This window comes from Hypanus sabinus, chromosome 4, assembly GCF_030144855.1.
Source record: "Hypanus sabinus isolate sHypSab1 chromosome 4, sHypSab1.hap1, whole genome shotgun sequence".
Classification (NCBI taxonomy): Eukaryota; Metazoa; Chordata; class Chondrichthyes; order Myliobatiformes; family Dasyatidae; genus Hypanus; species Hypanus sabinus.
Window position 1 is genome coordinate 26441769 of NC_082709.1, and position 25189 is coordinate 26466957.

Here is a 25189-nt window from a genome sequence, read left to right on the forward strand (position 1 = left end):
AATCAATCATGGCTGACTATCTTCTCTCTCAACTCCATTCTCCTGCCATCTCCCGTTGTCTTTGATGCCCTCGCTAACCAAGAGCCTATCAGCCTCCACTTTAAATACATCCAATGCACTGGCCTCCACAGCCATCTGTAGCAAAGAATTCCAGATTCACCACCTATTAGTGAAAGAAATTCCTTCACAGGGACATCCTTCTACTCCGAGGCTGTGCACTCTGGTCTTAGACTCTCCCTCCACTGGAAACATCTTCAGTATGTTCACACTATCTAGGATTTGGCAGGTTTCAATGTGATTCCTCTTCATTCTTCTAAACTCCAGCAAGTACAGAGAAAGAGCCACCAAACACTCCTCATACATTAACCATTGCATCTCTGGGATCACTCTCGTGAACATCCTCTGGATCTCCTTCAATGTCAGCTTGTCCTTTCTTATATCTGGGGCGCAAAACTACTCACAATACTTTAAATGTGTCCTGACTAATGCCTTGTACACTGTCAGCATTACAGCCTTGCTTTCATATTCTGGTCTCCTCAAAATGAGTGCTAAGATTACATTTGCCTTTGTTACTTCTGACTCAACATGCAAGTTAACCTTTAAGGAATCCTGCACAATGTCTCAAGTCCCTTTGGACCTTGGATTTCTGAATTGGCTCCCCACTTTGAAAATAGTCTACACTTGTATTCCTTCTACCAAATTGCATGACCATACACTGCTCAACATTGTATTCTATCTGCCACTTCTTTGCCCATTCTTCTAACCTGTGCAAGTCCCTCTGGAAATTCCGTTTACTCAGAAGTACCTTGCCCTCAACCTGTCTCTGTAGCATCCACAAAATTAGCCACAAATCCATCAATTCCGCCATCCAAATCACTCACACACAATGTGAAAAGGAGTGGACCCAATGCCAAACATTACCAATCATCAGAAGTTTACCAGAAAACACCCATTTATTCTCACTTAGTCTCCTGCCAGATGGCCAATCTTCTATCCATGCAACTGGTGGTTGAAAGATCCACACGTTTGTCGCGTCCAGTGAAGATAGGAAGATCTGATCCAAAACCAGGATTTCACTGCCATCTATGACGGTTCCTACACACTGGACACCTTCAGACTGCAAGTTGTGCAGCCTCTTGCTTCATCTTCAGCCTGGACCTTGACTGCAAGCATCTCCAGGCCAAGACTTTACTCGCTGCCACTGAGCTCTCAGTCTCCCATTCCCCCCACCCCCCACCACCACTCTCCACCCACCATCACATCTTGAGTCCTCGAAGCTTTCATCTTCCTCCCACCCCACCCCAACCCTTCCTCCTTCCTCTGACACCACCAACTCACCTCTCCCTCTAATTTCACTCTAATCCTTGCCATGTCTATACCATTTCCTCTGACTATCCCCTCTCAGAGTCAGAAGTTCTGTATTCAGCAAGGGCGTCATCCTTGTCCCCTTTTGCCCACACATCAGTGAGTTCCAAGTATGCCACTACATCCAGCACCTGTGTCTCCAAGCCCACGTCCTGGCAAGAATTTCACAACCGCTTCACAACCCTCGTCTTCAACACCACACTCTGGTTCTCTGACTGCTCTGGATCTTTTCATCTCAAATTGCCGACGAGACGTCAACTGTCTCAAATATACCTCTCCGCTCTCCTCCTCGAACCTTGCCCACTCTCTCTGCACCAATCCCAGCCTTACCATCAAACCTGCAGACAAAGGGGATACTGTTGTAAAACTCGATGGATAGACATGGGCACCTGCATGGACCCCAGCTGTGCTGGTCGCTTTGCTGGCTATGTAGAACAATTCCCCATGTTCCATAAGCCTTCCTTGGTAATATTCTCCAACTCTTTCTCCACTTCACTGACAACTGCATTGGTGCTGCTTCATCATTCTCCACACTTTCTGCCTTCTCCAAAGGGATCCTACCACTAAACGTTTCGTTAACTCCCCCCACCTCTCCACTTTCTGCAGGGATTGCTCCCTCCCCGATTCCTTTATCCATTCGTCCCTCTCTACTAATCTCCCTCAAGCACTTATCCTTGCAAGTGACCTAAGTGCTACAACTGCTCATATACCTCTGCCCTCACCTCCATGCAGGGCCCCATATAGTCCTTCCAGACAAGGCAACACTTCACCTGCCACATTGCTGGGTTTGTCAATGGTGTCCTGTGCTACTGATGCAGATTCCTCTGCTTTGGTGAGACCTGCTGTAAACTGGGGGACAGCTTCATCAAGCAACTCCACTTCATTCTCCAAAAGTGGAACTTCCTCGTGGCCAAGCATTTTAATTCCCATTCCCGTTCTGACATGCCAGTCCATGGCTCTCTCTTGTGCTAAGATGTGACCACCCTCAGGGTGGAGGAGAAATGCTTTATATTATGTCTGGGTAACCTCCAGCCTGATGGTATAAACATCGATTTCTCTTTCCAGTAAAAAAAAATTCCCTCCCCTCTTCCACTATTCCCCACTCTGGCCTTTTACCTCTTCTTACCGGTTCATCTCTTTTCCTGGGGTCCCCTCCTCCCCTTTTTCCTTTGGTTCACTCTCCTCTCCTATCCGATTTCTTCTTCTCCAGCCTTTTACCCTTCCCACCCACCAGGCTTCACCTAATGCCTCTATCTAGCCTTTTTCCCCTCCCTTCACCTTTTTCGGTTTCCTGGCATCTTCCCCCATCCTTCTTAGTCCTGAAGAAGGGTCTCAGCCTGAAATGTCGACAGTTTATTCATTTCCATAGATGCTGCCTGACCTGCTGTGTTCCTCCAGCAGTTTGTGTGTGTTGCTTCCATCCATGCTGGTATCTTTCCTGTAATACCATGGGATCTTACCTTGTTTAGTAGCCTCACGTGTGGCATCTTGTCAAATCAAAGTAAACAAAATCCACTGATGTTTCTTTGTCTATCCTGCCAGTTATGGCTTCAAAGAATTCCAGATTTGTCAGCAAGATTTCCCCTTAAGGAAACCATGTTCACCTTCCTTCTCACATGCCTCCAAGTACCCTGAAACTTCATCCTTAATAATGGACTCCAACATCCTCCCAACCACTGAAGTCAGGCTAACTGGCCTATCTGTTATTTCTTTGTCCCTCATCACTACAGTGTCATTTTCCAATCGTCCAATGTCTTCTTCCCTTTCTTTTATTCTTAATATATATGAAAAAACATTTTTGGTGTCCTCTTTTATACTACTGGCTACCTTACCTTCATATTTCATTTCTTCTCTTCTTAAAGCCATTTGAGTTGCCTTCTCTTGGTTTTACAAAGCTTCCCAATCTTCTGACTTCTAAGTTTTAGTAAATTACATGACTTATTTTGCTTTTATACTGTCTATGACTTCCCTTGTCAGACACAGTTGCCCCATCCTCCCTTTACAATGCTTCTTCTGCTTTGGGATAAACCATCGTGCATCTTCTGAATTGCTCCTAGAAACTCCAAATTGCTGCTCTAATGTCATCATTGCTCATTTCCTCTTCCAATCAACCTTGCCCTCACCTCTTTCACACCTCTGTAGCTCCCTGTGCACCACTCTAATACTGTCATGTCTTAATTTAACTTTTCCTTCTCAAATTGCAGGATGAATTCTATCATATTATGATCTCTGCCTCCTAAGGGTTCCTTTACGCTAAGCTCTCGAATCAAATCTAGTTTATTACACAACACCCAATCTAGAATTGCCTTTCCCGAGAGAGTTCAACCACATACACCTTTGCAAAACAATCACAGAGGCATTCTACAAATTCCCTCTCTTGGGATCCAGCACAAACCTGATTTTCCCAATCTACCTGCATATCGAAAACCCACGTGGCTATTGTAACATTATCCTTTTTACATGCCTTCTCTAATGTTAATTGTAATTTGTATCCCACATCCTGGCTACTATTCGGAGGCTTGTAAGTAACTCCCTTCTCGGTCCTTTTATCTACCCGCATGGATTCTCCATCTTTTGATCCCATGTCACTTCTTTCTAAGGATTTGATCTCATTTGTTATTTTTTTAACAAAGCCACCCACCCCTCTGCCCATCTGCCTGTCTTTACAATACAATCCTTTTACGTTAAGTTCCCAATTATAATCTTCTTTCAGCCGTATCTCAGAGATGCCCACATCATCCCTGCCAATCTCTAACTGTGCTACAAGATCATCTACCTTGCTCCATATACTGCGTGCATTAATATGTAACATCTTCAGTCCAGTATTCATCACCCCTTTCAATTTGGTCTCTATGTTGCCTATCAGTAACTTTTTAATCTTTTCTAAACTTTTTGTCTTATTCTTTCTTCGGGAGACTTTTGTACCACTTCTGCACTCCCCTTTTACATTGTCCATACTTTCCCAAGCTGTTGAACCCACTTCCCTATTATTTAATTTAAAGCCCTCTCCACAGCCCTATTCATGCAGCTCACCAGGACCCTGCATGATGAAGGTTGAGTCCACCCCATTGCAAAAGCTCCCTCCTTCCCCAATACAACACGCACAAAATGCTGGAGGAACTCAGGTCAGTCAGCATCTATGGATTGAATAAGCAGCCAATGTTTCGGGCTGAGACATTTCTTTGGGACTTCTTACACAACATTGGTGCCAATGTCCCACAAATTCAAACCCACTTCACTCATACTTTTAGTTCTCTGATCTTATGAACTCTGTGGAAATTTGCTCACGACTCAGGTAACAAGAGGTTACTACCTTTTTTGTTCTGCATTTTAATTTAGTCATTAGCTGCACAAATTCCCTTTTCAAAACTTCTCTGCTTGTTCTTCCTACATCACTGGTACCCACATGAACTAGAATAACTGGATATTTCCCCTCCCACTCCAAATTCCTCTATAGGTCTGATGAGATGCTCTGAAGTCAGGTACCAGGTAGGCAGCATAGCCTTCAAGACTGAAAATCTTTACAAAAGAGAATTATATCCAATCCCCCAAATATAAATTGCTCCTTGAACCACAGTGTCACGGTTTGGTTACTTATTATTCCTTCGGCCCCAACTCTCATCCTCACAGGAAGCAGCAATCTCAAGGGCAAGCTCAAGGGCTGAGGCTCCTCCAGCACAACCTCCTGGAATCCTCTGCCTGCCTTACTTGCAGTTTATACCCTCTTGCCTCTGACCACTGACCAGATTGGAAGCAGTTAATCTAATAGGCGTGACTGTCTCCTGACACAGTGTCCGTGTGTCAGTGTCCAGAGTCCCCTTTCCTGATGCATCGCAGATTCCAGGTCATCAACATCATTGCAGTGTTGATAAGTAATTATTACCTTTGTTGAAGAGCTTCTAATTTTTCCAACAATCCAAGGTTGTTTGTTGCATCAATTACTTTCTTATTCTTGATGGCCAAAGAAATTAAATCCTGAAATGAAAACAACAGTTATTTCAATATCTAAGCATAAAACACCAGAGAAAACAGCTGGCAAATTTTGTCATCACCCATTGAAAATAGTCATTGAAAATAGTCATAAATAGTCCATATCACAGAACATCTTTTCTAATATCTTCCTTATAAAGAAAAACTGAATGATTATCAGTCTGTATCATAGATAGCAAAGCATGGGACATTGCACAAAGATATAAATTACAAAACTAATCGCTTATCTTTAGCACCTTGAAATCCACGTCAACCTTGTCAAATCTTTTGGCATCCTGAGGAAGTTGGCTTCTGATATCTTCAGACCCAGTGAAGATGCTATGTAAATGAGCCCATGTCCGCTGTACTTCCATCCAAATGGAGATGACTAAATCGCTAATCATCAATTTCTTTTGCCAGCTGCTGACATCAGTTAAGAAATATTCCACGTGTTGGCTCATCAAAATGTTTTGTAGTTGAACCTGTATATCACAGCAAGGAAAACAAAGGACAAAATGTATGCCTTGCTGATGGTAATAGACTACAAACTTTTGCATTGTTGCCTTTAGCATGTTGCAATTAGGAGAATTATGAAAAGATTTCATAGAGCATAACTGGAAGTCTTTTTAAAAAGTAACAACACTATCATCAGTATCATCTGGCAGGTGACCACTTCAAGTATGACCAGAGTTTTGGGTCGCAACAGCTTATTACAAATTAAAATCTATGTACTCATTTGCCAACTACAATGCTGTGGTTGATTCTATGAAGAAAACCTGAAGTTCCATTCATGTTTAATATTGTAAGCAGAGAAGTTCATTGTATTGGTGAGTGAATAATTAAATTTTGTAATGAAAACAGCAAAGTGAGGGGAAAATTTGATAATAATTTAATAATGCTGTCATGGAATTAGCAGCAACAAATCAGCTCTTCAGCCCAAAGTTCTAAAATTTTTTGACATTTCTTTGGCAATTTGACCGGGGCACGACTGCACAAGCGCATGAAAGTCGGTCCGTGAGGCAGCGGGAGAGTTTAAAAAGTGAGCAGATTAACAGAGCGGGCAATGGAGTAGTGGAAGACAGAGTGGGAAGGCTTTGACTTGTTACGTACTCGTGACACATGACAGTGGTACCCTTGTCACATGACTGGGGTTGAAGCTATACTGGACTTGAGGTAATGGTCTTGTGATGGTGGAGTGATGTCATTTTCCCGCCAGTAGAGATCATGTGACAGGTTTTTTTTACAGGTTATAAAAGGAAGACCCCACCCTGTGAGGAGGGGCAGTTTGTGGCTGGATTTGCCAAGTTGACTTCATGCCACTGCGCGATTTAATGTGATGACGCAGTTTAGTTGAAGGATGAAGTTTTTATCTAATGCCTAAAGTTTAAAAGGTCATTGCCAGCAGTTTCGTTACAATACTGCTAGTTCAGAAGTCAGTGGAGAGTGAAGATCGGAGTTCGGGAATTAAAGATCGAGGAGAATCTATTTTCGACGGTGAAACGGGTTCGACATTATTTAATCCTTATTTGAAAGGAATTCGTTGACTGTTCTCGTGTTAATCTCTGCAGGATAGCAGAAGATTGAGGACAGTGTGATAAAGGAAAGGTCAGTGCCTTTAAGTCATTTCGTTTCGTAAATACTTCGTGGGAAAAGTTCGACGTTGGGGATCGAAGCAAAACAACGTGAAAGAGAATTTAAATCATCTTAAAAAGTCTCTCACTTAAATGGACTGTGAGCATTTCGAACTTTTGGCAATACTACTTTAAAGAATTGTTTTTGCTGCATCGCTTTAAGAAATGTTTAAGCTGCCGCACAGCAGCTGATTTCCGGTTACGTTAGTGTTTGTTTAATTTTGGGGGGTTTGTTTTCAGTGTTTAATAAACGTGTTGTTTGTTATATAAACCCTTGCTGAACTCATATATTTATTGTTGCCTGAATACGTAACAGACTCAAGAGGCTTCAGCGAGCAGAGGCTGAGGACGAGCTTGCTCCCAGTGAGCTAAGACCGGGTAAGCTTCTTTAATAACTCTAATTAACTTAGGAATGGGTAATAGAGGCAGCAGTTAGGGCAGTCGAGTGCTCCGGTTGCAAGATGTGGGAAGTCAGGGCGAGCACAGCTGTCCCTGATGACTACACCTGTAAAAGGTGCATCCAGCTGCAGCTCCTGCCAAACCAAGTTAGGGAACTGGAGCTGGAGCTGGATGAACTTTGGATCATTCGGGAGGCAGAGGCAGAAATAGACAGGGGTTACAGGGAGATAGTCACCCCTAAGAGTCAGGAGACAGATAGCTGGATGACTGTCAGGAGAGGGAAGGGGATTAGACAGAATGAGCAGAGCACCCCTGTGGCCATTCCCATCAATAATAAGTATACCACGTTGGATACTGTTGGTGGGGATGACCTACCAGGGACAAGTTCCAGTGGTTGCAACTCTGGCACCGAGGCTGGACCCTCAGCTCAGAAGGGAAGGAGGGAAAAGAGGAGAGCAGTAGTGATAGGGGTTTTGACAGTTAGGGGGACAGATAAGACGTTCTGTGGAAGAGATCCAGAATCCCAGATGGTCTGCTGCCTCCCTGGTGCCAGGGTCTCTGATAACTCGGATCGAGTTCTCAGTATTCTGAAGAGGGAGAATGAGCAGCCAGATGTTGTGGTCCCTATGTGGACCAATGACATGGATAGGAAGAAGGAGGAGGTCCTGCAAAGAGAATTTAGGGAGTTAGGTGCAAATTTGAAGGACAGGGCCTCCAGGGTTGCAATCTCAGGATTGCTACCCATGCCAAGTGCTAGTGAGGCCAGCAACATGAAGATAATGCAGCTAAATACGTGACTAAGGAGTTGGTGCAGGAGGGAATGCTTCATGTTTCTGGACAATTGGGCCTTGTTCCAGGGATGATGGGACCTGTTCCGACTGGATGGGTTGCACCAGAACTGGAGGGGGACTAACATCCTTGCCGAAAGGTTTACTAGTGCTGCTCTGGGGGGGGGGGGGGGGTTAAACTAGATTTCTAGTGGGAGGGGAACCAGAATGTTAGAGCAGATAGTGAGATGGAGGAGGATAAAGGTCATGCGAGTAAAGCAAATTCTAGCATATAAAGAGGCTTCGAGGAAAGAGAAACAGGATAAAGGGTGTTAAGGTGGAAGGGCTAAACTGTGTGTACTTCAATGCAAGAAGCATCAGGAACAAAGGTGATGAACTGAGAGCTTGGATACATACTTGGAATTATGATGTAGTGACCATTATGGAGACTTGGCTGGAACCAGGGCAGGCATGGGTTCTCAATATTCCAGGATTTCAGTGCTTTAAAAGGGATAGAGAGGGATGAAAAGGGGAGGAGGGGTTGCATTACTGGTCGAGGATACCATTACAGCTACAGAAAGGGAGGGTAATGTAGCAGGATCTTCTTTTGAGTCAGTATGGGTAGAAGTCAGGAACAGGAAGAGAGCAGTTACTCTATTGAGAGTATTGTATAGTCCTCCTGGTAGCAGAAGGGATACCGAGGAGCAGAGTGGGAGGCAGATTTTGGAAAGGTGCAAAAATAACTGGGTTATCATGGGTGACTTTAACTTCCCCAATATTAATTGGCACCTAATTATTTCCAATGGTTTGGACAGGGCAGAGTTTGTTAAGTGCATCCAGGATGGATTTGTGTCACAGTATGATGACAGGCCAACTAGAGGGAATGCCATACTAGATCTAGTATCAGGTAACAAACCAGGTCAGGTCACAGATCTCTCAGTGGGTGAGCATCTGGGGGACAGTGACCACTGCTCCCTGGCCTCTACCATTATCATGGAAAAGGATAGAATTAGAGAGGACAGGAACATTTTTAATTGGGGAAGGGCAAATTATCAGACTATAAGGCTAGAACTTGCAGGTGTGAATTGAAATGATGTTTTTGCAGGGAAATATACTATGGACATGTGGTCAATGTTTAGGGATCTCTTGCAGGATGTTAGGGAAAAATTTGTCCCTGTGAGGAAGATAAAGAATGGTAGGGTGAAGGAACCATGGGTGACAAGTGAGGTGGAGATTCTAGTCAGATGTTAGAAGGCAGCATACGTGAGGTTCAGGAAGCAAGGATTGAGGAATATAGGGTAGCAAGAAAGGAGCTTAAGAAGGGGCTGAGGAGAGCAAGAAGGGGGCATGAGAAGGCCTTGGCGGGTAGAGTAAAGGAAAACTCCAAGACATTCTTCAACTATGTGAAGAACAAAGGGCTGACAGGAGTGAAGATAGGATCGATTAGAGATAAAGGTGGGAAGATGTCCCTGGAGGCTGTGGAGGTGAGCAAGGTCCCCAATGAATACTTCTCTTCGGTATTCACCAATGAGAGGGAACTTGATGATGGTGAGGACAATATGAGTGAGGTTCATGTTCTGGAGCATGCTAATATTAAGGGAGAAGAGGGGTTGGAGTTGTTAAGATACATTAGGACATATAAGTCCCCAGGGCCTGACGGAATATTCCACAGGCTGCTTCACGAGGTGAGGGAAGAGATTGCTGAGCCTCTGGCTAGGATCTTTATGTCCTCGTTGTCAACAGGAATGGTATCGGAGGGAAGTGAACGTTGTCCCCTTGTTCAAAAAAGGTAGTAGTGATAGCCCAGGTAATTATAGACCAGTGATCCTTACGTCTGTGGTGGAAAAGCTGTTGGAAAAGATTCTTAGAGATGGGATCTATGGGCATTTAGAGAATCATGGTCTGATCAGGGACAGTCAGCATGGCTTTGTGGAGGGCAGATCATGTCTAACAAGCCTGATAGAGTTCTTTGAGGAGGTGACCAGGCATATAGATGAGGGTAGTGCAGTGGATGTGATCTATATGGATTTTAGTAAGGCATTTGACAAGGTTCCACATGGTAGGCTTATTTAGAAAGTCAGAAGGAACGGGATCCAGGGAAGTTTGGCCAGGTGGATTCAGAATTGGCCTGCCTGCAGAAAGCAGAAGGTCGTGGTGGAGGGAGTACATTTGAATTGGAGGGTTGTGACTAGTGGTGTCTCACAAGGATTGGTTCTGGGACCTCTACTTTTCATGATTTTTATTAACAACCTGGATGTGGGGGTAGAAGGGTGGGTTGGCAAGTTTGCAGACGACACAAAGGTTGGTGGTGTTGTAGATATTGTAGAGGATTGTCGAAGATTGCAGAGAGACATTGATAGGATGCAGAAGTGGGCTGAGAAGTGGCAGATGGAGTTCAACCCAGAGAAGTGTGAGTTGGTACACTTTGGAAGGACAAACTCCAAGGCAGAGTACAAAGTAAATGGCAGGTTACTTTTGAGTGTGGAGGAGCCGAGGGATCTGGGGGTACATGTCCACAAATCTCTGAAAGTTGCCTCACAGGTAGATGGGATAGTTAAGAAAACTTATGAAGTGTTAGCTTTCATAAGTCAAAGGATAGAGTTTAAGAGTCGCGGGGTAATGATACAGCTCTATAAAACTCTGATTAGGCCACACTTGGAGAACTGTCTCCAGTTCTGATCGCCTCATTATAGGAAGGATGTGGAAGGATTGGAAAGGGTACAGAGGAGATCTACCAGGATGCTGCCTGGTTTAGAGAGTATGCATTATGATCAGAGATTAAGGGAGCTAGGGCTTTACTCTTTGGAGAGAAGGAGGATGAGAGGAGACATGATAGAGGTATACAAGATATTAAGAGGAAGAGACAGAGTGGACAGCCAGTGCCTCTTCCCCAGGGCACCACTGCTCAATACAAGAGGACATGGCTTTAGGGTAAGGGATGGAAAGTTCAAGGGGGATATTAGAGGAAGGTTTTTTTTACTCAGAGTGATTGGTGCGTGGAATGCACTGCCTGAGTCAGTGGTGGAGGCAGATACACTAGAGAAATTTAAGAGACTACTAGACAGGTATATGGAGGAATTTAAAGTGGAGGGTTATATGGGAGGCAGAGTTTAAGGGTCGGCACAACATTGCAGGCTGAAGGGCCTGCACTGTGCTGTATTGTTCTATGTTTGTATCAACATTTAGGATTTGAACAATGAGCGCTGACGTTTACTCTCCATTCACAAGGAAGCCAGTGTTTCTACTTCACTGTTATTTATGTGATGAGTGTTATCAGCCGTGCGTGCCTTATCGCTCTGAAGCCAATTAAACAATTGGAACGCCTTTTACCTAAACTTTGGTCCTGATCTTCCTGTGTGACCCACCTCTTATTGTTTGAAAAGTTGCATAATACTCTTTGACTGAGCTTGCTTCAATACACCCTTCTTCAGGTTTCTTTGGAACACGACTGCCATGAACATGTTTACTTTGAGGAAGTCACTATACACATCCAAGTTGCTGTCACAGTATTGGATTATTCAGTTTTTACCCTATGTGCATTTAGAGGAATTCTAAATTATGGCCTGTCACTTCATTCAATTTCCACTGCAACAGCAAAAAAACACAAAAATACATAACCAAGGTATTACCCTTAAAAATACAAGCTCTCAGGCAGTGTCCTGCAATGTATTAATAGGTTAATATGCTGAAAGAAAACTTGAAATCTAAAATATATATGAACTTCTATTTATTCCATTTTTGAAATGCTATGGCCATTTTTATAAAGCCAATAATTTAATTCATGCACAAGCTGGTTCAAGTGATTGTATTAAGACTTTGAAAACAAAAACATCAAGGTACCCCTACATCACAATAACCAAAACCACAGTGTTCATGGCCTGGCACAGAATATAATATGTCATTTTAATTAATTTTTTAACTTTTACTTTTCAAATAAACCACCATTTTGCCTTTAACAATAAATTAATTTCTACCAATAAGCTTTTACTTTAAAACAATCAGAAACTATGCCTTTACAAAAGGGACCATTAATTCATATCACAAGGTGCAGCATCAATATACACAAGATATCAACAGCACAAATAGTCTGTTTAATGGTAAAACCACATTTTAATAACATCTTGGCAATAAGGTAGCTACAAATCCCTAGAGATATGCTTCTTTGTACTTTTAAATAGGCCCTATAACCACTTCAAATAGCAGCTAAAAATAATTTAAAACTCTACCAAGCAACAAAAGAGTGAATTCATTTTGAGACACAAAATGATCTCCAAGTAAAGTGGCAGTAAATTTGCACCTGATTATCTTCCAGAGTTTCAACGAGGTTTGCATCAGACTTGAGCAATGGAGTTCCAGTGCTGTGGTGTATTTCATATGAAAACTCCATTACACTCCATATTTGAGCAATTTCTCCCAGCACCTGAAGAAGCAGTAAAACTTACTCAAGTTTGAATGCTGGTAGCAAAGAGCTGTAACAGAACAATATATACACACACATATACACAAATATTTATTTATTATATTACCTTTTCTATGGCCATTTCCTTTACTGCTTTATCTACGATGTTTCTAACTTCCTCTTCTACCCTGTACAGATGAAGACCTAACAAGTCCCCCAGGGTAGTGTTAGCATCCACGATGAAGCTGACCTGTTGGAATGAAGTTCAGGTTTCGATGGCTTTGGAAAGAGAAGTAAAACTTCCTTTTTTGGAAGCTAATACAAATCAATGTTACACGGGCAGTCAGGAAGATCTTTTGTCTTACCCCTGTTGCATTCATTAATTGGTGCCAGTGCCTCGACCTGACTGCAGGACTCTGCAGCTCAGTCATAGCCCGAAGGGAAATCAGCATATTTTTAACAGTGGATGCTAATCCAGCATAAACATTCCATACTCGAACCTCCTTATCAAGGGCTTTCATCTCCTATTGGAAGAGTAAAGCTTGTAAAATTACACGATTGTGCATACTCTAAGCAATTTACATTCAGCTCATTCATACCTTTGTAAATCTTCGCAGTTCCATGTCCATCTGCTCAATATTGATTTGCTTCCACTGCGTTTTAGTCCAATCATCAATACTGGTCTATAACAAGTTAAAGAACATCATGCTTAGAAACTTAAAAAAAACAAAGACATTTACCTCTTTAATAAATCTACCTTAACAATTTATCAAATCCTGACCCAACAGAGTGCTTATGTGGCATTGCTCATAATCATGTATCGGCTACATTTTAATGCTCTATAACCAGAACTATGAACTCAACACTGATATTCACCCTTTCAATCTCAGTCCATAAACTATTGGAACAGAAATTAGGCCTTTCGGCCCATCAAGTCTGCTCTGCCATTTCATCATAGCTGATCCATTTCCTTCTCAGCCTCAATCTTCTGCCTTCTCCCCGTAATCCTTCACATCCAGGCCAAGCAAGAATCTATCAACCTCTGCCTTAAATATACATGAAGATTTTACCTCCACAACTCTCTGTGGCAATGAATTCCACAAATTCACCACTCTCTGGCTAAAGAAGTTCCTCCTCATCACCATCCTAAAAGGACACCCTCCTAATCTGAGGCTGTGTCCCCTGGTCCCAGACTCTCCCATCAACGGAAACATCCTCCCTACATCCACTCCGTCGAGGCCTTTCAACATTCAGTATGTTTCAATGACATTCCTCCTCATTCTCTGAATTCCAGTGAACAGAGCCATCAATCAGTCCTCATATGGTAATCTTTTCATTCCCAGAATCGCTCTCTTGAACCTCTGAACCCTCTTCAATGTCAGCACATCCTTTCTCAGATAAGGGCCCAAAACTGCTCACAATACTCCAAGTGAGGCCTCACCAGTGCCTTATAGAGCCTCAACATTACATCCTGGCTTTTATATTCTAGTCCACTCGAAGTGCATGCGAACATTGCATTGTCTTCCTGACCACAGACTCAACCTGCAGATAGCTATTACCCTAAAGTGGCACTTTAACAAGTCACAGAATGAAAGCTTTTGAATGGTATAAACATTGCTTTTACCAGTCTCAGGTAACCCGCACTCCCTGTGCCCCTTCCTCTATACCTCAGTTTTTCTCCATCCTCCACCCGCTCATTCCCCCATATAAACAAGAAACAATTGCTGGGTGTATCTCATGTAACTGCCAGAACTGTGCTGGCATCTATGATTTGTTAAGTTATAAAGGGATACTGCTAATACAACACATTCTTGGAAAGATGTTTGTTCACCTAACTAAATCTTTAATTCGGGAACAATTGTTAAACCTACCTGAACAACAATGACCAAGTCCCAGATAGACTTCAACAGAACAATATCCGAACGGCAATGTTTCAGCTGTTTGTAATCTAATATGTTGACTTCAAATAGCTTAGCTGCCTCCTGAAGTTTCTGCATTTCTGCTTCAAGTTTGCTAATGTGCCAATGTGCCTGCAGCATACAACAGAAAGAAATTCAAGTTGAATCAGCTACAACAATTAGTATAGAGCAAGTAGCAATCAACAAAACACAGGTAACTCGTCAGAAGTGTCCTCACCTTATCTAACTGTATATAAGGGTTGTCTGCATCAAACCGAAAAACAGCTTCGTTTCGGAACTGTTCTCTGAACTTGAATTGATTTTCCTGAAGAAGCAATAAAATCACCATTGGTATTTTGCTTATCAAGTGTTTTTGATTAAGAGGCATACTTCAAGGGACTGGATTTTGGGAGCATATCACAATTCCTGAGTTAATCCATTACCTTCAATGCCAACAATCTCTGAGCAATAAGCTTTTACCCAAATCTTTACTCAACTTTTCCACCATTTAGCTTACAACAGAAGTCCCGGCAGCTCAACGTGCCAGTGACAGTAAATTTGTGAAATGTATATAAGGTAAATATAAGGTTGCGAACAGAAGGAGGAAAAGACTATAGGCAATAAATATGATGTATTTTGGAATGGTGTTAACTTAAAGACAGGAAATCTGGTGGGAAATTAAGTGATTTAGGGGGATGATCCTTTGTACTGGTCCAAGAAAACACAGATTCATTGTTTAGCATTTTAAAGATGACCTTCTTAATTATTTCAAGTTACATTTAACTCCAAGTTAACTTTATCTTAAATCTCTAGTTATGTAAAACCTTAGTTATTGTTCATCTAATTTCAAAGAATCTAATTATAATGTAGAATTCTATTTATTTTTCACCTACCTTCACTATGGTAAAAATATGGTCTCTTATTAAACAAGATGACCAGGAAATTTGATTACACTCAAATTCTACACTGGAATCAAGAGTGCAAAAGGAATCATTATCCATTAGACCAGATCTTCACCCAATATCCACCATCTCCCTCATTCTATCTTCTCCTATTTGTAATATTCAGATCATGCAAGTAAACTACCTGTCCCCCACTTCTAGCACACTACATACGAGGGGTGATTGATAAGTTTGTGGCCTAAGATAGAAGGAGTCAATTTTAGAAACTCTAGCACATTTATTTTTCCTACATTTACACACTTAGTCCAGTGGTCATGGAGCATACAGATCCCATCCTTGTAGAAGTTGGTGTCTTGGACCTCCAGAAGTGGTCCACAGCATGGGGTGATTGATATGCATGGGGTGGCCTAAGGTAGAAGGAGATGAGTTATTAACTTCAAACTTTCTGCATAATCACTCAAAGAGTTGAACTGCACGTGCATGTAACGAGAGCTGTATAACTCATCTCCTTCTGCCTTAGGCCACAAACTTATCAATCACCCCTCGTATATTCTTTCAGATGCACGTGAACTTTCAACTGCCCCAACACTTGATGATGACCAGGAAGGTGGTGAATAGCAATAACATCCAATCCCAAACAAGAGAAAATCTGCAGATGTTGGAAATCCAAGCAACACACACAAAATGCTGGAGGAATAATTCAGCAGGTCAGACAGCATCTATGGTAAAAAGCACAGCTGACGTTTTGGGCTGAAACCCTTCAGCAGGACTGGAGAAAAAGGACGAGCAATGGAGTTTAAAGTTTGGGGGAGGGATGGAAAAACACAAGGTAGGTGAAACTGGTAGGAGAGGTGTGAAGTAGATTAGTGAAAGAGAAGGGGAAGTCTGATAGGAGAGGACAGAAGCCATGGAAGAAAGAAAAGGAAGGAGGAGCATCAGAGGGAGGTGATGCGTAGGCAAGGAGATATGGTGAGAGAGGGAAAAGGGGGTGGGGGGGGGAGCCACTACTGGAAGTTTGAGAAACCAATGTTCATGCCATCAGGTTGGAGGCTACCCAAACGGAATATGAGGCGCTGTTCCTCCAACCTGAGTGTGGCTTAATTGTGACAGGAGAAGAGGCCATGGATAGGCATATTAGAATGGGAATAGGAAGTGGAATTAAAATGGGTGGCCATTGGGAGATCCCACTTCTTCAGGCATACAGAGCGTAGATGCTCAGCGAAGCACTCTCTACAGTCTACGTCGGGACTGACTGATATACAGGAGGCCACACCGGGAACACCACGCACAGTAAATGACCCCAACAGACTCACCAGTGAAGTGTCGCCTCACCAGGAGCGACTGTTTCGGGCTCTGAGGTAGTGAGGGAGGAAGTGTAAGGGCAGGTGCAGCACTTGTTTTGCTTGCAAGGATAAGTGCCAGGAGGGCAGGAGGGATGAATGGTCGAGGGAGTTGTGTAGGGAGCGATCTCTGTGGAAAGCAGGAAGTGTGGGGAGGGCGAGAGGAAGGGAAGGATGTGCCTGGCGGTGGACTCCCATAGGAGATGGCGGAAGTTGCGGAGATTTAGAGAATTATGTGCTGGAAGTGGAGGCTGGTGGGGCGGTAGGTAAGGACAAAAGGAACCCTATCCTCGGTAGGGTGGCAGGAGGATGGGGTGAGAGCAGGTGTGTATGAAATGGAAGAGATCCATCTTGCACTCACAGTCAACAGCTTACTGACTGCCACTCCGCGGCCAATACAGCTTAGGACTGAGGGAAGAAACTATATGCAAGTGGCTGGCAGGACTGCTTTAGTATCAGCTCTCCATGACATGGCAGTTGTATTTCAATTCTGCTCTAAAGGACAGATGAGGACAAGGAATAGTGAGCTCACTAGATTTTCAAAGTCCTAATTTATTCCAAGCCACTTCACATAGCACTTGGCCATGTTTCCTATGCAGGAAATTCCCATCTACTGTGCATGGGCATTGTTAAGTACCTTCAGAAACACCAATCTGTGGCCACATACTTAGCAAACTTAATCACTGAAAATTCTTGCTGCCTTCTAAATGCAGGTTGAATCTCATAACTCAATTCAGTTCAGCCACCAGGAAACATTCACAGAATGGCCTCAGAAGTTCATCTGTGCAAGTAGTCACAGACAAACTATTAGTAACTTTGAAATTGCGAAGTGCTCCGTCCCAAACTGGCTGTCACTTCCTCCTAAGTTATGATCTGTTTCAATGTGCAGCAGTCCATATGCGACTACACGACAGCGAACACTGTAACCATACAGCTATCATAGATGGAATGGCCAAGCTTGTTCCACCAGTTCATGGCCTGTCACCGGAGTGAAAACACCTGCCAAGGAGAAATTTGGAAATTTATTAACTCCAAAAAAAGAAAGGCTAGAGCTTTTCCTTTCAGCCTGTGGATAGTTTATTTTTCTTTCTGGCATCAAGTTCTCAGTGTACTTTGGGACATGCAACAGTAACGATCCAATTTACTCCCCCAGCTTATGGAGCTCTCCACCACTCAGACCCAGTAGTCACTTGTGGTGAACTACGTATACCTGTCTGGACACCCCCCCCCCCCCCCCCGGCTGACTGCTCCTGTGACTCCTCCCACTGACCGTGGCTCCTCCCACTGACCGTGGCTCCTCCCACGGACCCCGGTATAAAGGCGATTGGAGCCTGAGCCCCGCCCTCAGTCTCCAGGATGTAGTGTGGTGGTCAATTACTGCTTGTTCTTTCTTCCAGTCAATAAAAGCCAATATCTCGCCTCACGTCTTGGAGAGTTATTGATGGTGCATCATCACTCTTGTATAGCAGTCTCTGAAAGGGAACTCTGCATCGAGGCCAATCCCTAAGCATTTTCAATCATACTTAAGTACCTTAGCGGATGACCAAAGCTCAATAATGTTAATAGCCTCTCTTATATCTAAAGCAAACTCCACATTCACCCCAAAGCAAGCTTCTCTCCAGCCTTACTGATTATCAACTTTAAATATCAAAAGTGTCAGCCTCACAAATCTACACTTATTCCACTTCAGCTGTACTTTGTCTTGGTAATCTGCTGTGTATCAGCATCTACAGATGGTCCTGCCACATACCCGTGGTAATAAGGACAGCATTTTGTTTAAAGTAAATGTTATTATTATCAAAATCCATATATGTCACCACATACCACCCTGAGATTCATTTTCCTGTTGGGATACTCAGTAAATCTGTAGAATAGGAACTATAACAGGATCAATGAAAGATCAGCCAGAGTGCATAAGACAACAAAACTGTGCACATGCAAATATGAATAAATATCGATAAATAACAAGAATATGAGGTAACAAGATAAAGAATCCTTAAAGTAAGGCCATCAGTTGTGGGAACACCTCAGTTGATGGTTGTAACTGTTCTTGAACCTGGTGGTGCAAGTACCTTCTACCTGATGGCAACAGTGAGAAAAGAGCATGGCCTGGGTGGTGGGGATCTCTGATGATGGATGCTGCTTTCCTACGACAATGCTTCATGTAGATGTGCTCAAAGGTTGGAAGGGGTTTTTCCATGAGGTACTGGGTCGAATTCACTACCTTCTGTAGGATTTCAGTTCAAGGGCGTTGGTGTTTCTATACCTTGCTGTGATGCAGCCAGTCAGTATGCTCTCCACTTCACACCTACAGAAGTTTGTCAAAGTTTTAGATGTCATGCTAAATCTCTGCAAACTCCTGAGGAAGTAGAGACATTGTTGTGCTTTCTTCGTAATTGCACTTACCTGCTGGGTCCAGGACAGGTCCTCTGAAATAGTAATTTAAAGTTGCTAAGCCTCTCCACCTCTAAACCTCCAGTGAGGACTGGCTCATGGAACTCTGATGTCCCACTCATTAAGTCTACAACCAAATTCTTGGTCTTACTGATATTGAGTTGTTATGGCACCACTCAAACAGATTTTCAATTTTCCTCCTATATGCTGATTCATCACCACTTTGACTCAGCCTTCAGAAGTGGTGTCATCAGCAAATTTGAACATGGTATTGGAGCTGTGCTTAACCACACAGTCAGATGTGTAAAGCGAATAGATCAGGGGGCTAAGCACACAGCCTCGTGGTGCATCTGTGCTGATGGAGATTGTGGAGGAGATATTCTTACCGATTCAAACTGACTGGGTCTATCTACAATTGCAGAAATCCAGTTGCACAAGGAGATATTGAGGCCAAGTTCTAGAAAGACCTGGCAACCTCTTGCAACACTGTATCCATAATGGACGAAGAGAAGTTCCAGTCTGAATTCAGGAATGGTAACTTAATCTATGCATTACTTATCGGATGGCCCTGACTTTGCCCATATTCAACTGTGTATACTTATAGAAATGATCCAGCTGACTGGAAGATACAGAAATCAATTCGGTAAACAAAACTTGTAAAGTGATCTGGATCCTCATTAACAATCACATACATGCTGGGTAACTTTACAGTCCCCAAACAATCACAATTTGATTGGCCAAATTGCTCTGTTGGACTTTACAAGCAACACTTTTTATTTCTAATTTGAACCATTCCTCTTCTACTTGCAATGACTCAGTCGACAGGGTCTGTTTCTGTGCAGTATCTATGACTTTGACAATGTATACAGGTTTGGCTCTACAGCCGATAGTTGTTGTATATGAGCAATATGTTTAGAAATCTTAACCTCCAGATATATCTCCCTATCTTCCTGTGGCCTCATCGGCAAGAAGGCTCTCCTGCTACCAATCAGGCTGGAACCCCAACAAAACTACAACTAAGGATCTAATATTTTCAAAATATCAAAATGTCACTCATTCTGTCTGCTATTTAGGCTTGATTTCTTGTTCATAGCTCACAAAGTGCTTTGCATGAATATATACACAGTCTGATTTGTCAGGAAGCATCATTTCTTTCATTATTCAAATACATTATTCAATCTGTTCAATAACTTCCCTTTAAGTTGTGTAATGACCATCTTTTTTTAAACGGCACTGCCTTTCATTCTGTGCTCTCTGAAGCTGTAAGTTTCTAAACCCTAGCTGGTACTCTTACTCTCCCAAATAATATCCTCCCCCGGCAACAGTCCAAGTAGGGATATATTTTGATGAAGCATGAACTTTTTAGAAGCTCTGCCATGTGTTATTTTGCCGCTCTGTAAAGTTACATCCATTTTATTAAAACCAAAAGCATCCAACCCAAAGGAAAGAAATAATGTTTATAAGGGCCTCATTTCTTGAGAGCGCATCTTCGAATTTTAGGATGTATTTAATCTTGCATATGGAAATAGCACCATCTAGCTTCAGGGGCAAACCTGTTAAATTGATGGATTCATAAAATACCATGTTCTGAAGTAGAAGCTAGCACGAATCATAGCTAATTTAAATTCTCTCTCCTCCAGCCCCCCCCACCCCCCAACTAAATTCTGTCACTGCTGTTAGGGCAAATAATTTCACTGCCTGCAGGACCATATACAAAATTGAATTATGCCTGCAACATAACTTGCATCAGAGCGTAAGCAGAAACCAATGCAAAACATCACATGGCAATTAATTACTGACACCAATTTTAATCTTACAGGGCACTAAGACTGTAGTACTTCTGCCCAGCAAGGAACAAAAGCTTTATTAACTGGCATTGTACTGACTTTGCATCTGAAACACATCAAAAAGATTTCATCACATGGACAAAACATGATTCATACAAGATTAAGATGTGACATGTAGATCCAGGCACAAGAGGGATTTTGGCTTTTCTGTTAGAATTTATAGTTCCTTCTCTCAGCTTAGATCAAAGATAATTATGAGGCAAATGCATATTATCTAAAACTTCACATGACTTGTTATTAATTAAAATTGCTAAACACCACTAAGGGATAATAAGATTGCCAAAATGTTCTGAAGAGCAATAGGCATGTTGAGCCACCTCTGCAAATGTCTGCAGATAAATCAGACACTTATTTGCCTGTGGAATTTAGCAATCTATAAATGCAGGGAAAGCATAGAAAGAGAAACTAATTTACAAAAGGATTTCCAAGAAAAAATTACTGTTAGGTACTTGGAGAAACAGAAATATCTTCCTTTGCCACAATTATACCTGCCACAAAATAAGCAAACAATGGTGAACATTTGCACAAATTAATTATTGTTATTCACAACTTATTCACTTATTACAATTTTCAAATACAACAAATTTTGAAAATAATATTTTCAAGACTGCTAGCATATATTTTATAAATATCTGTAATTTAACACATACTGAATTTTGTTTACAGCAACATTGAAATGAAAGGAACAGTCATATTCCACTGCAAAGCAAGTCAATAAAGAATGGTTATATGGTCTGCAACCAATTACCAAGAGATTCATAGCCTACCGGATTAAGAATAATTCACATTGAAAGGGGAGGAAGAACTACTCCCTTTTTATAAACCAGGGTTTACATTATCAGATCCATTTAGAATTTATAACCGTCAAACACATAATTGTTATCTCTGGACATCACCATTTCATAGAGTTTACAATTTCTTGGTTCACTGGAGCTTACCTCCAGCTTGTTAACAGAACAAAAATTGTGAAATCATTTGGTTCAAAGCACTGAGCTAAAGCTGATCTCACCTCAAACTGTACACATTTCCTTCTGATAACAGATACTTCATTGGACTGCAAAGGTGCCACTTCATGCTTTGTAGTTAAAGCAATCTTTTTAAGTCTCTTCCACTTTTCTGGCAGCTCCTAAAGTATTTTAGATGAAAATATGCAGAATGTATTAGTCAAGCATGCTAAATTATATTTGTGCAAATGTTTTAGCTACACATTGATGTGATGGCTTAGGCAAGAAATAATTTTTATCTGATTAATTTATTTTGCACTTGCATTATGCATTTCTTTCTGAAGAAAATAGTGACGAAACATTTCAAACCTTGGGAAGGCTTTTCAATGTCCTCAAGATCTGTGACTTTCAGGAATTTCAAAATGCTCTTAACACTCATTATTTAGATTTTAATAAAACTGAAGTCGGTGGAAAAAAAGCTCTGTGGACCAGAGTTAAAACAATTATGGATATGAAGAGTGTAGTAAAATAAATAGACAAATTAAATCAATTTTAATTGACACTTAGCTCTTGTTTATTTACCTCAAGATGTGCATAAACACATTCAGGAATCTGCTGTCCATAGGTTTTCAGCAATTCTGCTGCTTCTCCCAGAGATGTGAAAGTTTGCTCTGCAGACAGTTCCCAGTCTCGGACTGCCATTAGGTGTGCCATGACTTGAACAAGTCCAACGTTGTCCCCATCCTTTACCTTTACTGTAATGCCCTCCTCTGTCACAGCAATGAAGCTCACCAATTGCTTGACACTGAAAGACAAAGCCAAAAATTCTTCAGTACAAGCATTCAATAATATTGCAGTCGCAGGATAGAGCCTATGTACATCGATGTGCTCTCTGAAGGACACCAGTTCAGGTTGCACCAAACCAATTTGTGATGTCTTTTGTTGCAAAAGATAAAAGCTTATGGGTTTGGAAGACTATGTATTAGCATGGAGAGAGGATTAATTCAAGAACAGAACTCACGCATTCTGGTTGGCAGACTGGCCTATTGCTTGTATAGTGGGGGTACCACGAGGAAATAAAGAAAAGACAAATTTGAGAGCTCCTCACAAGCTAACCAGTGTAAAAAGTGATTCACAACGTGAACACTTCTGCAGAGGCAAATGCCTTTACGTAAACATTTTTGACATTATTCCCACAACCTGGATAGATTAATAGGCGGCCTTTGCTGTCCAGTGGCTTTATACCAACTTCCACAGGTTCACTTATTCTCAAAGTACGTACGCAGTATGCAACTCTGAGATTCGTCTTCTCCGGACAACCAAGAAACAAACAAAAACCATGGTGGTCGCTGAAAGACATCAACCCCATCCCCCCACCCCCCCCCCCGCACAAAAGAAGAAACAAAACCCCCAAACCTCTCCCTCACATAAAAAACTAACATATCACCAACACATTAAAACAGCAAAAGGCAGATCCCATTTTATGGCTGAACCCAGTTAGGGGTCCTAAAGAGCTGAAACAGTGCAATGGAGGAGTCCTGGTTGTGAAATTTCAAACTACTTTGAAAGCTAGCAAATTCAACCTCTAGCTTTGCCTGTTGGCAAAGTTGTGGGGATTTCTAAAACGTTTCTGAATTAATATTAAATGCAGGAACATAGAAGTTAATAAATTTTAGGAAACTTTAAAAAAAATCAATTAAACAATTAAATATTTGAGCATTGATATAACCTTCTCTCTTCCCTAGAGCTCCATGACCCTAGTGAAACGAATAAGTTTGCATATCTTCTGCCAAGATCAAACTGGATCAAAATAAGAGCCATTTCCCCAGCACAAACATGTGGTACCTCCACAGCTCTATCTGGAGAGAAGCAACGAAGCACACTTGATCACTGGTGATTAACTCATCTGCAAAGGCAAGTGTAGAAATCCCAAATTTATTTCTACTTAGATAAATACCAACTAAATCCATGTCAATCTGCCACTCTACAAATCTTTAATGAAAGATATGCACTTCAGGTTCAAAGGCACCTCATTTCCAACTGGAACAGCTGATCTTGATTGATGCTATATCTCAGCATTTTTAGTCTAAAATTATCAGGTATGCATTTCCAGTCCAAAAGTAGAAAACCTGATTAATAAAGTAGGTTAAATGTTAAATGCTAACAAGATTTAAAATTCTGATCTTTATATTTGGGCCACGTTGGAAATGTAACTTTTTAAAATTCTGGGTAATAACATCTCCAGTTATTTATGACGTATTTGTATTTAATGTAAATGAGTCATGTGGTCTGAGGACATGGTGACATCATCTACCACACTTATGGAGCGTGCAACAAAGCAATGAAACACTGACATTTTACAGATAATGGAAGCAGATGTTGCTCATACCTAATAATAATCTAGAGCTGTAAAACAGCACTAAAGATGTACAGGATTTGGATGCTGCGATGAGGGATCATAAAAGAACTGCATTAGCTTGAAACTCTCATAAACTCACTAAATTAGTAGCCCCTTAAAAACTACAAGTACCTCATTTGCAGCATTAGTTGGGGTGTTGGTAGAAAGTCCCAATATAAAATAATGGCAGGTTCTAAAATTGAGACAAGTATTCAAAAACTGATAGAAACTGAATGATTACTTTGTCACACTTAAGACTCATAATTTTAACTGAAGTGTTTTTGGATCATATGTTAAACACAGTACAACTGATTTCCATGCCATATGTCAGCCAGAAATACAGTCTAATAATGGTAGAATATACTAAGATGTAAAGAAATGTTGAAAATCGTTTAGGGATTCAAGTCCAGATAGTTAGGGTGGGTGAAGAAAGCTATTGGTGTGTTTGCCTAGACAGGTCATGACATAGAAAAGTCTGGATGTTACAGTGAAACTTAAGAAAATGCTGGATAGACCCGACACTTGGAGTATTGTGTGCAGTTCTAGTCATCACACTGCAGGAAGGATGTGCTGAAGAGAGTGCAAAGGAAACTCCCAAGGTGTTGTACAGATTGAAGGACTTTAGTAATGGAGAGAGATAGGATAGGCTGGGATTATTTTACCTAGTGGGAAGGAGGTAAAATGGACAAGCAGTTTCAATCATCTAACTCAATAAGGAATAAGATTATTTTTAAGATTTACAGGTCAAGTTTTGAAATGGACCGATGCAATGCAAGTAATGCTACAGGTACTGTAAGTACCCTCATGGACACATTATGAAAGGAGATACTGATTAACATGCCTGGAAATTTTTATTTGGCAGGTCTGTTGTTCAAAATAACGCCTGCTGAGACTACCATACAAATCACCTGAAATTAGAAGTGAAAGGTCAATTTC

At 41.7% G+C, this 25189-nt stretch overlaps 1 protein-coding gene across 1 annotated transcript in view; it reads right to left on the bottom strand.

Moving 5' to 3' along the window:
- Nucleotides 1-25189, bottom strand: part of dnah9l (dynein, axonemal, heavy polypeptide 9 like) — a 271859-nt gene that overhangs the window by 188199 nt on the left and 58471 nt on the right. Inside the window, 10 exon segments of the mRNA XM_059966255.1 lie at nucleotides 5249-5340; nucleotides 5592-5816; nucleotides 12429-12551; nucleotides 12658-12780; nucleotides 12896-13054; nucleotides 13130-13213; nucleotides 14402-14560; nucleotides 14667-14753; nucleotides 21921-22037; nucleotides 22438-22660. Coding sequence (XP_059822238.1) covers nucleotides 5249-5340; nucleotides 5592-5816; nucleotides 12429-12551; nucleotides 12658-12780; nucleotides 12896-13054; nucleotides 13130-13213; nucleotides 14402-14560; nucleotides 14667-14753; nucleotides 21921-22037; nucleotides 22438-22660 — 1392 coding nt within the window.